This window comes from Ornithodoros turicata, chromosome 4, assembly GCF_037126465.1.
Source record: "Ornithodoros turicata isolate Travis chromosome 4, ASM3712646v1, whole genome shotgun sequence".
In the NCBI taxonomy this organism is placed as follows: Eukaryota; Metazoa; Arthropoda; class Arachnida; order Ixodida; family Argasidae; genus Ornithodoros; species Ornithodoros turicata.
In genome coordinates, this window is record NC_088204.1 from 20,260,132 (window position 1) to 20,275,284 (window position 15,153).

At 44.8% G+C, this 15,153-nt stretch overlaps 1 protein-coding gene across 2 annotated transcripts in view; it reads left to right on the forward strand.

Annotated features, from left to right (window-relative positions):
• The first annotated feature begins 1,292 nt into the window (after nt 1–1,292).
• Nucleotides 1,293–15,153, forward strand: part of LOC135391284 (solute carrier family 4 member 11-like) — a 66,146-nt gene continuing 52,285 nt past the window's right edge. The window contains exons 1-3 of one of the 2 annotated variants that reach the window (XM_064621491.1): nt 1,293–1,498; nt 1,599–1,639; nt 5,575–5,709. In XM_064621491.1, the coding sequence (XP_064477561.1) occupies nt 1,366–1,498; nt 1,599–1,639; nt 5,575–5,709 (309 nt within the window). In that variant the 5' untranslated portion in view covers nt 1,293–1,365. The remainder of the gene's footprint in view (nt 1,499–1,598; nt 1,640–5,574; nt 5,710–15,153) is intronic. The other variant, XM_064621492.1, reaches the window with a different exon arrangement.

A 15,153-nucleotide genomic window follows, 5' to 3' on the forward strand; every position in this document is an offset into this window, starting at 1 on the left:
TTGACTGAAATGTGAGCAAGCACATAAACATAATATCTCCAGAAACATTAAATAAAACAAAGAACCGGAAACTACAAAAACATTAACAGAGTGGAAATACGGTTATTCCCTTTCTGAAGCATCGCTACGTATAGGCGTTGCGTATTGAAACTGAAACTAAAAGTCTCCTGCACCAAAACCGTTTCCTTTACGGCAGACAACACTTTCGTACAATGCGCCTTTCATTTTCCTGGACGCACCCCAATACGCGTGCCCTCATCGCAACGAGGCTCTTTAGAACTGCGTAGAAAACACCAGACGTGCTCTCTCATGCAGGGAACAATCAAGGCTATAGCAAATATCGCGTGTTCGCTTAATATGTTTGAGACAGGCTATCGACCTGCTGAACCGGTCATTATACAAATTCTATTCTGAGCTCTTAACGATGGGCTGTACTACCAGGGTACCTGTTTGTTCAGCGCTCAAGTAGACCTGGAGCTCTTGCGGAAACATGTTTTTCGTTTTGTGGCTTATCGTGCGATTCGAAAACAAAACCTGAAGGAGCTGACTTTTCCGTCACGATTTCATCGATCACAGCCTGGCGTCGAAGAAAACCGATTCAAAGGCGCTGCCGTCGCTATCCGCGGATTGGTCGCCGACAAACGCCAATCGATGCGCTATTGGCTGTCGCCAGGCCAATCGATGATTCGGACTATTAGCGAACGGAGGTGAGTGCGTTCGAGTGGCGAAGACAACAGCGTCTTGAAACGTCACTTGATGAACCTCCACAGGACATGACTTCTGCCCTGTACGCTTGATGGCGCTACAGTCAAAATATTATATATTTGTGTGGCAAAGCTGTTTTAAATTAACTATAAAGCGCGAGGCACAAGACGTCGTGTTTTCAACTCATTTCTCTTTGCATTATTGAGTAAATTTCAGGAAATGTGAAACTGCTTTATTTCATCAGCAATACTTGCAGATGTGCAAGTGCGACGACTCAAAAAACCCTTTACAAGATGACAGCGTCTACCTTTCCTATTAGTATTTTGTAATTGAAATTTAGCATATTCTCGAACTATGCCCAAACGCACAGTGCCGATCATCCCATAAATTTAAACTCCACTTTACGCAACGGCGACCTCCACCAGCGACAGGGCAGAAACATAGCAGACGACGGAAACTGCGGAGATGCTGTTCGCTGTATCACGTGATCCACTTTACGACGTCACGCTCTCCGGGAGCGATGGATGATGAGCGCGGGAAAAGAACGTCTTTTCTCTTCTCGCACGCTGGCCATCGATTCGCCGCCGTGAGGACGTCGGGGGGCGCTTAGACGGTGGTGGTGCCTCTCAACCGGGAAGCCAAAGCTGCCAGGGTACCACCATGAGCGTCCGCCGAGTCCGCGGCTCCTTTCGGGGATCGCTGCGACAATATGTGACCGGCGAGACGGCCAAGCGAAATCCCGTACGACATTTTCAATGGATCTTTCAAAACGACGAATGGCGCATAGCTTACGGTGAGTGTTTCCTATCTTTCTCCCTCAACCACCTGCAATGGTCGAACATGTCTGTCCTCTGCGACGGCTGACCCCAAGCGCTCATTTTTCTCTTTTTCAGATGATGGCGACGAAGTTTCGCTCATGTACGCTAAGTTTGAGGTAAGTGTCGTCTGCGTTTTCATTCTTCCATTACCTTTGCCGCCCTGTCGTCTGCGAATAAAGTAAGAAGGAGACACACAACATTGAGATGGCCTAGTGACACATTACGACGGATGTCACTGTGGTTTTGTTTTCTGTGCGTTCTTCCGCGAATGCTTCAAAAATATATGTATAAAAAAACGGTCGTCTCATAGTAAAAACGATAACGAAAAATAGATATCTGTGAAGCGAACGGTGTCGTGCTTTGGTTTTGTTGACATGTTGCTCTTGAAGATATTTGCGTTACGTGAGCAGCAATCCTTTAATCCCAAGGTAGACTACCTCAACACGATATTTTTGCGGTATTTGAGTTAAAATAGAACGACAGACATTTAGCGATCGCGACTAACTTTAACATAATTTTAAACCGTTGTTTAAATGCAGTGACGTGTTTTTGAAGTGTTTCCTATTAGACACCGCAGGCTTTCTAGCTCTCACGTCCACGTTTAGGCAATTTTGTGCGTGAAACTTGTTTTACAAATATCACTGCTTCAAAATACGTCAGTGTTTCGTGCAAACAAAGCAACGTACCGTCACCTTTTCGGCCCGCTTTTGCTTCCCTATTGTTTCTAACAATGGTAATTTATCCGGCTTCAGAAAACGTGCTGGATGTCTTTTACGCATCGCACAGAGGCACGCCTTTTCGACATGTTTTCACGCTTTTCTGTTTTCTTTTTCTTTTTTTTCCCCCTATTCTTTGGAGCGCTATGCACACACTCCGAGGCGCCATTTTGACTGCGGCCTTGACGTTTTATTTGGATCCTGCCATTACTCGAATGAATCCTTCCCGGTGCATTCAATAAAAAGGAGTGTTCCCCCTTTTTTTTGTTCGCAGACGGCAAACGGTCGAAATACAGAGCGATGCAGAATTTTGTCAGGGTACATGAGGCTTTTAGGCCTACCGAAATCCAAGTGAATCAACAGTAGATAAGCAACAGAAGACGGTGCCACTTGTAAACGACTTTCCATCTCGCCAATTGTGTTCGGATATTCCGAATTCGGAATCATTAGGGAGGTTCCAATGCTCGCGAGATACAAGAATATCTCCCCGTTTTTGCGGCGTGCGTTTCAGAATGAGCTTTTAATTGCGGCGGAGTCATAATAGGAATTTAGACCAGACAACAGCTATGCCGTAAAAATGCGAGGAGATAAGCTTAAAGCTGGTAATCACTGGGAATATTTCTGATTTCTCCCTCGAAAGCTTTTCTTGTACACTTATTGTCGCGATCTGTTCGGTATATTGGCGGCACTAAAAGGCATTTCGCACTTTCAGTGCGGAGGGTGCGAGGATGCTTGCAACTACACCCTAAAAATAGAATAAATAAATAAATAAATAAAGAAAGAAAGAAAGAAAGAAAGCACTTAGCAGCAACCGTCTTCATAACGTTCTTTTTTCCTGATTTGTTGTAAAATTGAGCTGTATCTTCTTCCGAAATGTTTGATTCACGGCGTGCTATGGGTCATGATGTCCTATTTTTAGAGTGTATGTGTAAAGTGACAGTATATACTATACGTCTGCGAGAATTCCGCTCTCATTGACACGCTTTTCGTAAACTCATTCGGGGATACACAAAGGTCGCTTGAGACAAGTGGACAGTTATATATCTTTTTAATTTAAATGGCTCGCTTAACACGCAGGCGGGTTTGCACTGTAGAAAGGGAGCTTCACTGCACGACACGTTCCTATAGCCAACCAATATTTTTGTCGAAACGATATCCTTCTTTGTTCCGGTTAGTTAAGAAGGTAGGCGCACGCCCCTTTTGGGGCGATTTGTATTTACTTTAATCGGCACAGATGGGGGTACGCCCCACTATCCCCCCAGGTCAAGAGCGATAACGGTCGTAATTCTGCGTACGGCGCCGAACGTGTTATGATGTGAAGCCTGTTTCTGTACAGGGTGTAGATCAAACTTCTATAAACAATTGTATTAAATGCGAGTGATTTTCTTAAATTAACGAATCTTCCTAGATATTTAGGACATAGAACATGACCCAATTTTATCGAAAACCCGCGCACTTGGAATGTCACAATCACATTCACCGTACATTAAGCGCCCGAGAAGGTCTCTGGTACAGGTACATCCGTAACGATCAATTCATAAACACTGGTTGCTTAGACGTCACTGTATTATCGAACTCGTGAGTGCTACATATCGATTAGCGGGGAGTTATTAATTGAGTCTTACTTCATGTCGCGGTGAAATGATTCGAGGAAAATGAAAAACGGGGCAAGATACGCACTGTTGATTCACAACGTCCAGATTAATCGTGGTCGGAATTCATGGATGGATTCAAGTGTACCTTCTCTTCGTCTGCGAACTGCGTTTTCCCTTCCCTTTCCTTTTTTTTTTCTTTTGCCATGTGACATATGATTAGTAATGATACGAAACGACTTGAAATCTTTGGGGCTTTGACAAAAGACTTGCTGGATTCCTCCCATTGTTTCAACCTAATATTTGAAGTAACAAGCTCTGTATATACATATATCCCAGAGTGGGTAGTGTCAATGCAGTCCCGCATGTAGGACGTCGTCTTACATTACATTTACATTTACACTGACATTTTTTTTTTTTTTTAAAGACGCGCCGGTGTTCTCGTTTCCATGTTAGTGCCGATGGCCGCTCCTGCTGCGGATGGGGGACCCCCCCTTTTTTTTTTTTTCTACCACATCACATCACACTCTGAGATGAGAATTGAGAGTATTGAGTATATGAGAGTTCACATAAAATGATTTGCGCGCATTGAACTTTAGAGCGGAGCGCGAAGACGCAACTGTAAATAACTACGCTTCGAAGTTCCATGATTGTGTGTTAAAGCTACCTTTAAATGGGTTTCCTACAACTTTCTAACTTGTGTCATTATTGCAGCGGTACATTAACAGCAAAATAAAAATTTTCTGTCGGCTGCAAGAGTAATATAACGAAAGATTTCTATATGTGCAGCATAAAACAATAAAAATAAAAATGGGTACAAGTTGCTCAGACGGGTACAAGGGTACACACAGCACAAACGGGTACATGTTCAAGAACACACAGGTGGGTAAAATTAATCCCCAGACCCGACCACTATGGCGTTGCTCATGATCGCAGTTGTTTCGCGACAATTATTACATATATATATATATATATATATATGTAATAATTGTCGCGAAACAACTATTCGGTATTTACATCGAACTTATATATATATATATATATATATATATATAAGTTCGATCGATGTAAATACCGAATCGGGTCACGGATCAAGTCACACTCGCGATATGACTACGGAGGCAAGAGCCAAGATAGCCTTGCGGATGCACCTGCATCAAAAAAGAAGAAGAAAAAAAAAAACAACTATGTAAGCACACATATTTGCTACAGGACCTACAGGAACAACTCCTAGCTACGCGAGGTAAACACCACGATACGATGTGTGCTCTGTCAGCAGCGCTTTGCGCAAACCTTCTCCCTCCTATGACGCAAAGCAATTCTCTCCTCTCAACCGAACTGTCGTCTGTTCACCTCAAACCTATTTCGCGGATCCGATCACAGATGGCGCGCAAATACCGCACCGCGGTCAGCAGCCCCGAGGTGCTGGTAGGTGAAGCGGCAAAAGGCGACGGCCACCAGTTGGGAAAACGTCCTTCACGGTGACCCGTCAAATGCGGTCCCGCATGTAGGACGTCGTCTTACATTAGACGACGTATCATTTTTTTAAAAAGACGCGCCGGTGTTCTCGTCTTCATGTTAGTGCCGATGGCCGCTCCTGCCGGGGGTGGGGGAAGTGGTGCACCCATCACCTTGATGTCGGTGCGCCGGCGAGGGTCCGCGCGCAGTCCAACGGTGTCACCGCCACCACCGTCACCAACGTTGCCTTATGAACGGGAAGAATTAACATCGTGCGTATTGCAGCGGCTGCCGATGAAGGACTTCGGCGCCGAGGTTCGAGCTTCTATGGACGTCGACCAGTTCCTCATTCAGGCGGTCCTTCTGCTGGACGTGCAAGAGACCTCACTCGAAGGAATCGTCGACAAGATGCTTCACAAGGTGAGGAATGTTTCTCGAAAAAAATAATGTAAGCAGTCAAATTTGGGTCATGATTTAAGGAACGCAACGCGCCAAGCAACAAATGAGTAGTTGGAGTATGTCTTGTATGCAGAGATGGGCAAGGTACCTAAAAATTGTACTTGAAGTAAGGTGCCAAGCACCTAGCACCTGTTGTACTTTAAGTACAGTACAAAGTACGATACCACAAATGTGCTTCAAGTAAAGTACAAAGTCCTTTGCAAATATACTTTGAAGCACACATCAAGTGAAATTTAAATAGTACCCCTGCACGTTTCGACAGTTGGTAATGCTAAAACTATAACCTAGTGACGTGATTATGTTTCAACTGTTATCTTTAGAAAGCTTTCAACTAGCACTTTTACCAAGTGCTAGTTAGAAAACGTGGATAGTTTGCAGCAGACTCATTAATATGGACCCAAAGCGATGATTTTGCGACCAAGCTTTGCGGTTGTGTTGCCAATTTGGTACTTGAGTACTTGACAGCTGGGTTTCGTCACCACCACCACCGACTACCAAAAAAGGTACTTAAAGTACCGTACAAAGTGCACAAATTGAAATGTACGTCATTTTATCGGTAAACGTCGATTTTGGTTGATAGCGCAAACACATGGCTGATAGGCGATACACACTAGCAGAATTCTGTCCGCCCTAAATGTACCAAGTGAAGTCTTTTTGAGAGTTACGACGGGCAGGTTGTCTTTCAAACTGCATACATTTTCTTCCGTATCTTCCTGTATACCGCACAAAGCGACATTTTGTCATTTACGGCCACACGTGCTCACAATGAGATCTACATCTGTTGAATCTATTTGTAGCTATTCAACAACTCCACGACTTGATCGAATTAACCGAGTCTGTGTTACAAAGGACTTCTAGCTCGCGAGGGTCCGGTTCACAAAAAGAAATTTCTAAGCGTTGTTCTATATGTAAATAGAGAAAGCACACACGCATATATGTATATATAATATATACAAAAGTCAAGTATACGAAGCAGAAGCAGGGAGTCAGAATAGAGTTCAAACAGTTAGGAACATTGACGAACTTTAACGTAGAATCTACGCTTCATCAGGTGATAGAGATTGATACCATAGTAGGCAAGCGGGAGAGAGAGGAGGAGGGGGGCACACGAACACGCACGCAGAATCATTAATGTACAGAAGAGCAAGACAATTCATAGTGCGTTATAGTTAGGGAGTGACTTTTTAGGGTGAAATGCCTTTCTCAGATTCGGGGGTAAAAATCGGGCGCTATTTTTAAATATGTAATTCTTGGAGAAATTGGGCGATAATTGTGCCTTCGGGTATTATCGGTTGTTTTTGTTTTTCTCCTCTTGTCTATTAAGTACCTTCCTAACCTTTTCTTTTTGTTGTTTTGCGGGATCGTGACATTCCAGCGGTAATCCACGAAGGCATAGACAGTGTTGACACACATGGGTGTATTGCTGGGAATTTAAGTGACCCATTCTTACATGTGTCACACGTGGCGACCTTTGTCCGTCTCCAGTGGGAATGTCACTTGAGGATTTCATAGTGACTGGCATTCGGGGAGATATCGGGTTTAACCCGAATTGGTCGGAGGTCAGTTCGGGCGGGAATAACCGGGTGGCATCGGGTTTAACCCGAAAAAGTCACTCCCTAATTATAGTCAGGAGAAAAGGGCGAACAGGAAGAGTAGAAGGACAATGGATTTCTGGTGCAGTATGCTAAGGGGATCAGGGGAAAGGCGGTTTGAACACAGGGATGGAAGGAAAACAGGGTGATACGATAGTTCAGACTGCGGACACAAAGGTCCTGTTAGCAGTGGCATGGGATCGCCGAGTGGCAACGAGTGTCCGTTCGGTGGTGGAAGCCAAGACGCCAAGTGGGTGAGGAGTTCGAATCCTACCACCGGCTGTGCCGTCTGAGGTTTTCCCTGGGATTTTTGGCATAGTTTCCAGACAAATGTCGGCACAGTCCCCCATGAAGTCGGCCCAGGACGCGCACTAACACCCACTGTTCCCTGCGTCCTTCCTGCTGCCCTCTCTCCACCTGTCCACGTCTGTACGCTGCCGATAGCCACAGTTGCTTCGCGGCGCTGACACAGAACAAAAAAAAAATAGTTAGAAAAACGGCCTCGTTGCATCGTGCAGTAAAAGTTTCGCTATAGTCACGCCTTTCTGGTTATCATAGGCACGGTTCCACCAGCGCTGGTTAACTTTAAACCGAGATCGACGGTGGCTAAAACTTGAAGCTAACTCAAACCGTTTCTTGCAAACGTTAGTTGGTGACATGATGAATGCTTCAGTGGCAATAATTCCCTTTAATGAAGCAGAGTTAAGCGTTAAATTCAAATTGAGGGGCCGTTGATCTCGGTTCCAATGTTAATCGGCGTTGGTGAAATCGGATCTATAGTCGAGTAAAAGAATAAACAAGAAACGGAGTACGACACGACAGACAAACTCGTGAAAAGCAACCCAAGAAGAAACGGGGATAAATGAGTGCACTCGTCATCAAGGTCAGATGCATTCAGGGAAGGAAAATGAGTACGGATTAAGCCGACTGTGATTGCAAGTGAAACAATTGGTTTCATCTTTGGGCATTGTGCCACCGTCGGGCGTTTGAGGTTGATATTAAACTTGTAGTGAAAGCTCTTTAATCTCCCGTGAAACGGTTTAACTTTATTTCTCTTGGTTACCCTGGTGGTTATACAATTTCAGCGTAACGCAAACGCACTCTGGCGATCACGTGGGAGTGTCACGTGGCCTTCCAAAACCACGGAAAAGGTTGACGTAAAAGAGAAAAGATTGACGTTTTCTTTTTTTCTCGTTCGTTATTTTGTGCAGCCAGACTCTAGGATGACGACTTTTAGATGAGCATCAACCCCTGGGAAGATCAGAATTAGTAAGGGTTGGTGGTCTCACTCTTATTGATAAAATGGGACTTACGACCATAGCGTATTCTCACGCATTGCGTTTAAAATTTCCGCAATGTATGGGACATTACATTTCTTACATACCATAGGGAGGTTTAGTAGCGCGTAAGTAATCGTTTTGCGTACGCAAGGAAATAGCGGGAGCGCACTACGCATGCGCCGAACGTTGCATCGCGGTCAACGCGCAGTGTGAACATGCCGTCTCCTCGCATACGCAAAGGCCGTTGCGTACGTTACCCATAGGACATTCTGCTAGTGAGTTTTAGTATGTCGTACGCTATCGCCTTTGCGTATAAGGGACAGCGTTGGTGGTTCTAGGTAGCGTACGCAACGGCGACAGCGTACGTTATACTAAAACTCACCATTATCAGATACCATATGTTAAACGAATTACACTGTAGGGAACACCGAACTCGGAAGGTAAAAGCATTTGAGCTGTTACGCGCACAAGCACATGTATCGGTGATTGATTGATTGATTTGCAAAAAAAATGGAGATGTTAGATGTGTATCAGTGAAATGGCACATATGACGACGTTTCCTGTAGCAAGGTGAACAACCGAGTTCATGTCATGACAAGCGCTAGAGATAAGAATAGTGAGTTTTAGTATATCGTACGTTGTCGCCTTTGCATACGCAAGTGATAGCGTTAGTGGTTCTGCGCACGCGCAGTACATGGGGTAAGGTGGGGCAAGATGAGACAGAAATTTGCAATTGAATATGAATTTTTTATTTTTCGTGTAAAAAAAAAAAAAAACTAACCATAGGCACATTCTTAGTGGTCAGAGCTTTTGACCTGTAAGTGCAGAACGGACGTAGCCGGTCTAAAGTGAGCACAGAGCAAAAAATTCAAAAATGTAGATTGTCTCATCTTGCCCCAACCCTCGGGGCAAGATGAGGCATTGCGTGGGACAAGATGAGACACGCCGTGGTAATAAAATTATACAAATTAGTTTGTGCAATCCAAGCAGACAAGGTAAAGCCCGTAGGCCATTAGGCCGCCATCAGGTGCCCTTGGCAACCCCCTTGAGCCCACCGCCCACATGATGTGCAATAAAACCACACAGAACCCGCTACTATTTTGCTCGCCACCGTTCTTTGCAGACGAGGCACCGCCAGTCTGATGTGTCGTTGGTCGTTCGCTTTTGCGTGCGCTTCGGCCTTGCTGGAAATATCCTAGGAAACAGGAAAATTTGCTGGAAAATCCTAGGCAATATGCAAAAAATGAATCTCTGAGGAACAAGCATAAAGCCACCTAATAGTTGTCTAATCAGTTTCTAAATTACATTAAATTGTCGCGTCTTGCCCCGTGCATATCATCGGATGCATTATTTTTTCTGTTCAACACCGGATAACCAAGAGAGCCCATATTTTGCACATGTCTAGATGACTGAATAAAGAAATAGGACGTAGACTTATATTGACAGAATAAGCCTGCGAAATGCTGCTGCACAGATAAAGAGAGAAGAAAGACTTTTAGAAAGAAAGACGGCTACAGAAAGGAAAACGACTACAGAAAATCGTAGCTTTTTTGCGGGTCCTTACATTCCATGCAGAAGTAACCGATTTCTTTTTCTCTTCAACGCAAACGCCAATACGAACAATTCTCACGTGCAATAAAGCGGACATGCAGCGCCACCTATAAGTAAAGTTTCAAGCCCATAGAGCAACCCGTCCCTGAGAGAGGCGGCGCCGAGCAAAAAATGTCACGTCTTGCCCCGTGTCTCATCTTGCCCCACCTTACCCTAAACAGAGGTTTGCGGATTGCTAAGAACCACAATGCTATCCCTTACGTACGCAAAGGCGACAGCGTACGGATAACAAAAAAAACAAAAAAAAAAAACGCCTGTATGAGGAATATCTGTGTACATCCATGATCGCGAGGATCATGTTCAATCAATGAGTCAATTTACTCCCAAAACATGAGATAAGGAATCATGCAGGTAATGGAACGAATCTTGATCAGGAAGATGTCTTTAATAGTGAGAATGAAGCAACGCACCGTGAGAAAACATTAGTCCTTTTGTGGACTGGGTGCATTGCCGCAACGATTAGACAAGAATATTTGCAGTGATGAGGAGTAAATTTCGCGACCAAGGGACCAAAATCGGGAGTAATCCAGGGGACTAGAATCTGTGATTGATCCTTAATTTACTCCTTTTTTTCTTAGATGTGATGCGATAGAGGAAGAAAAAAATATTTGGAAGAAAGTTTGGTTGGATTTGTTTAGTACCGGTGTCTCTGACAAGGAATATCTTTTCTGTTGGTGTATACGTAATGCCAGCAGGTATGATAGGCATGCCAGGATTATTATCCTTGTGGACTTTTATGAGGAGGTGAAATGAACCCGACGCCACGTTTTCAGGCCTTATGAATTCTGATACAGCGCATGGAATTGGATTGTCCTTAATGAGTTCACTAATGTTATTCCGGAAACATGATAAGCCAATCGGCCTCTTTCTTTTGAGCGAGTGAAATCACATTGCCTAAGCTCGCATTTGATTACTTCCATTATCGTATTGAAGCTGCAGGCGCTCTTAGGGCAGCCATCTAGCTCCAATACACCGGAATCCAGTTAAATTTATCTTATCTTATCCATTATCGTATCGTTTTCGCAGACTTCTTCCTATGTATACTAAAATTCACTAATGACTCGGCTGACTTCGAGGTAAAAACCCGGCTCTCGCTGCTGGTACACCTCGCTTCCGGCGATTTAACCAATGTTAGCACTTCAACTACACAACCTTATCCGCGTTCATCAGATCCACTAGATGCGTTATAAGCTACATCGGCGCAAAATAGTTGTACAGGCGTTTTGTAAGCGCAAGCGTGGCTTTCTGCGTTCGATTGCTATATTATTCACGATATGCACTCGTAAGTGCATGCGACTTGTATGAATGCAGCTCTGTTGGCGATTCATTGCGATGCGATCTCGTTACTGAGAGCTTTCGTTATATATGTATGATTCTGCAATATGCGTCCCGTAAGAGGGAAGGGAGAAATGTAGAGCGGATTCATACAGCGTTATGTCCCGAGGCCGCGAGCACGTATCTCTGAGCGAACACGCGTGCATTGATTTCCTATTTCACTGGCGGAATGTGTGAGGTACAGTACATAGGGGATAAAGAAGGAAAGATAGGGAAGAAATGTAGAGGTAGGCACCGTGATGCTTTCAAGGGCGTGAGTTGGAAAGTAAACGCCGTGCCAAAAGAAAATATAAAAGGAGGGGCGACCTCAATGATAGCTGAGTCTGGTAGGATATTAATTTGAAATGTTATTCTACGACAAGGTCCCCTAGATAGTTGATTGCCTGTCGGTCCGCCTGCCGCTGATATGTGGTGACATATTGCTCGGGGAGATTGTGCGGCCTGGGACGACTTCGTAGGACATTGTATACCGCCATTTGTGTCGTCCGAGGAAGACGAGTGCTCTCAGTCTCGGCGGTTATCCTATCCAGTCAGCTATGAAGCGGAACGTATGGCTACTTTTACAACACATATGCTGCGATATCTTTCACGTGCAATATATCAGACATATAGTACAATATGCAGCATTCTTGCTCAAACGTCTTCATGGATGCCCAGACCACTGGAATAATTACTTCACCCGTTCCGGCTGAGCCTTATCCCTGGTTACGCGTCCTTACACCACATTGGGATAGACCCCTCACTGGACTGCACCCTGTGTAGAGTGCCAGAAAACATGGGGAACACATACTGCTCAGCAGCCAGCGGTACACAACAAGTCGTGAAGTGCTACGGGGTACAATGGGCAGATATGTCGACTGACCCTCTTCACATCCAGAAAGTACTCGGTGACTGGCCAACCGCTGTCGGCAAGCCCTGTTCTACTCTGTGATTTTCTTCCTCAGCTCCCTCACGGAACAGACATCCTTTAGAAGTTAGGTGTAGCGAGACCCACCATCCTATATGTGCTGGAGTAGCCATGTGTGAGTTCTCCGTGTTTTTCTTCTTTTTCCCGAACCAAATCAAAATCTGCTCAAATGTCGCCCGCCTTCGGTTCTATACATCCAGAACAATGGTACATTGATATTTGCGAACGTTGAGTCAGGCACGTAATAGAAGATCCTCATTTGCAAGCATACGTACGGGAGTCGACCCCGAGCCACGCTTCCAGGTACTTCCGTGTCTCCTGCATATAGGCTTCGGCTGAATGTCCCGTACAGCGGTCGGTTGCTCTACAAACTGGCCAAGTCACAATCTCCAAACTGCAGTGAGTGCGGTGTTGTCGAGAACACAGAACACATCCTCCTCAGGTGCTCCAAATATGCCGACGTCGTAAGACACTAGAAGCCTTGGACGCCTGGACGCCCTGCCATTTGACCTTGTAAAGGTCCTGGGTCCTCAACCATTCAATTATCAAGCGGCTGCATTGAAAGCGCTCCTACGTCTCCATGAAGAAACGCATCTGATCGACACTTCGTGACACTTTCTGGTCCCTCGTTTGTGACAAACGCTCCCACTAGTTCTGGATGTTTGTCTCCCGCCCCCAACTACTGGATTTTCTCTTCTCTTTTTTCATTTTTCCCAACTAACTGCGGTTAAGTGGTCTGGGGTAGGCCGTGGCTTACGTCCCCAGTTTTTTTCTTCCTCTATCACATCACATCACGTACGGGAGTTGAAAACTGCGAACCTTTGCATAAACTATACATCACGAAGAAAGGCTTACGTTGCATCAATATCAGTTCACAATCAAAAAAGTATTTCGGTCGGTAACAGAAGATTGCTTTCTAGTATAGAATCCTTCTCCGACGCCTCTCTCAACGGAATCGAAGCTGTCTACTATTCGTATAGTATAATGGTTGCACATACTGTAGGGCAAATATCGGCACATCAGTTGCCTACGAATCCGGCCCTGGCTGCACGGTGCACCCTCGAGCAACACATCGCCATACCGACAGTCAAGTCGCTCGTCAATATAACCAACCAATCGCAGGTGGTTGTCACTGTTAGTAATGTCGGTTGCTGAATGGAGGCGGTGACGGCATGAGTACAAGGTGACGGAATGGTTTTTCATGTGGGCTTTTCTGGATCATCCTTGCAAACGCCACTTTGTGTGAACAAAGCCTGATCGCTTAAAGTACCACTGCGGACGAAAAAAAAAAAATCATATTATGAATCAGCCTCGCTCGAAGAGTGAGCACGGGAAGTATAAATGCCGCAAACCCTACTCGTGTGTTATGTTTTTTCTTTACATTTGTTTTTCGTGTTGGTATACACACTTGGGTAGTGAACGTTGTTGCCAGATGCGGCACTCTCAAATAGCAAAATTGCACGCCCTTCTGCGCACCGTCGCAATCGATTTAACGACGTTCCGCACGCAGTATATTCGTTTAAGCACACACAGACAACTCGTGAGCAATCCATTTTCAAACATATTCCCCTAGCCTGTATACCGGCACATAAAAGTGCAAAGAGGTCTATATACCGAACTATGGACAACCAGGTTTCAACATAATGAACCGGAATGGAACAAAAAGCATGCCGCCATAAACGCGAATTACACGGAGACGAAAGACGGCGCTGTAATTGCTGTAAGCGGCCGCCGAAAAAAGAGAAAAAGAGGACGTAGCCGAAATTCGTCTTCTCCCTTAGTTTGATTGGTCGTGTTCGTCGAATCTGGCCAATCCCTTCTCGCTATATTGTTGGCGTTGTTTTCTCATCTCGATTTTTTCTTCTTATATTCCGTCCTTCTTTGTTCTTTTTGCGTCGATAATGACTATTCCGGCTGAGGTCGGGCCTCGTCTTCCCCCGGCCAGCTTCATCGCAATCGATGCCACGGCGTTCCTACTGCGTCGTCTGCTGTTTGTTTCGTGCGATATGAAAGCAGACGACAACACGAAGAAAGACGGGAATACGTAAGGATAAAAAAAAGTTCTGAGACCTCGATTTTTATTCCCGTAGGATTTTTCGTTCGTTCTTTTTTTTAGCGTGTTCGTGTGTAATATCGCTTAGGTGAGAGAGATTCCATTGTGGAAATCTCTGTCCGGTAAAAAAAAAAAAAAATCCGACGCAGGAGGGAGTTCCTCAAAAGACGCCATTTGGACAAATAAATAAAAAAAAAATGAAAAGGGGAAAAAATGCGGGAGGAAAGTCGGAGATACCTCTGAGCTCCGGGGGTCGTACAGAGTATAACCGAAATGGAATTTGAGTAAATCTGTCTGTTCGTGCATCTCTACCAACGCGTGGGTTAAGCCTTTCTCTCTCTCTCTCTCTTCTTTTTTTCCTTTTTGGTTAGAGGAATTCGTGGTGTAGATGGTGCTACTAGTTTTTCGTTTTCTCTTCTTTCCATGTTCTTTTTTTCTCTCTGAGGGCATGCGTTATCCCCCGCTGCACATGACCTACGAGCAAAAGACAACATAAATGAAAATAACGTAGGTAGGTGCTTTAGTATGGCAGTAAAGCCAACTTTTCATTACAGCGCAGAGATGGCAGACGATTTTTCAAAGAAAGTATGTGTTCGTGCTATTTCTCCAGAAAAATATATAAAAGAA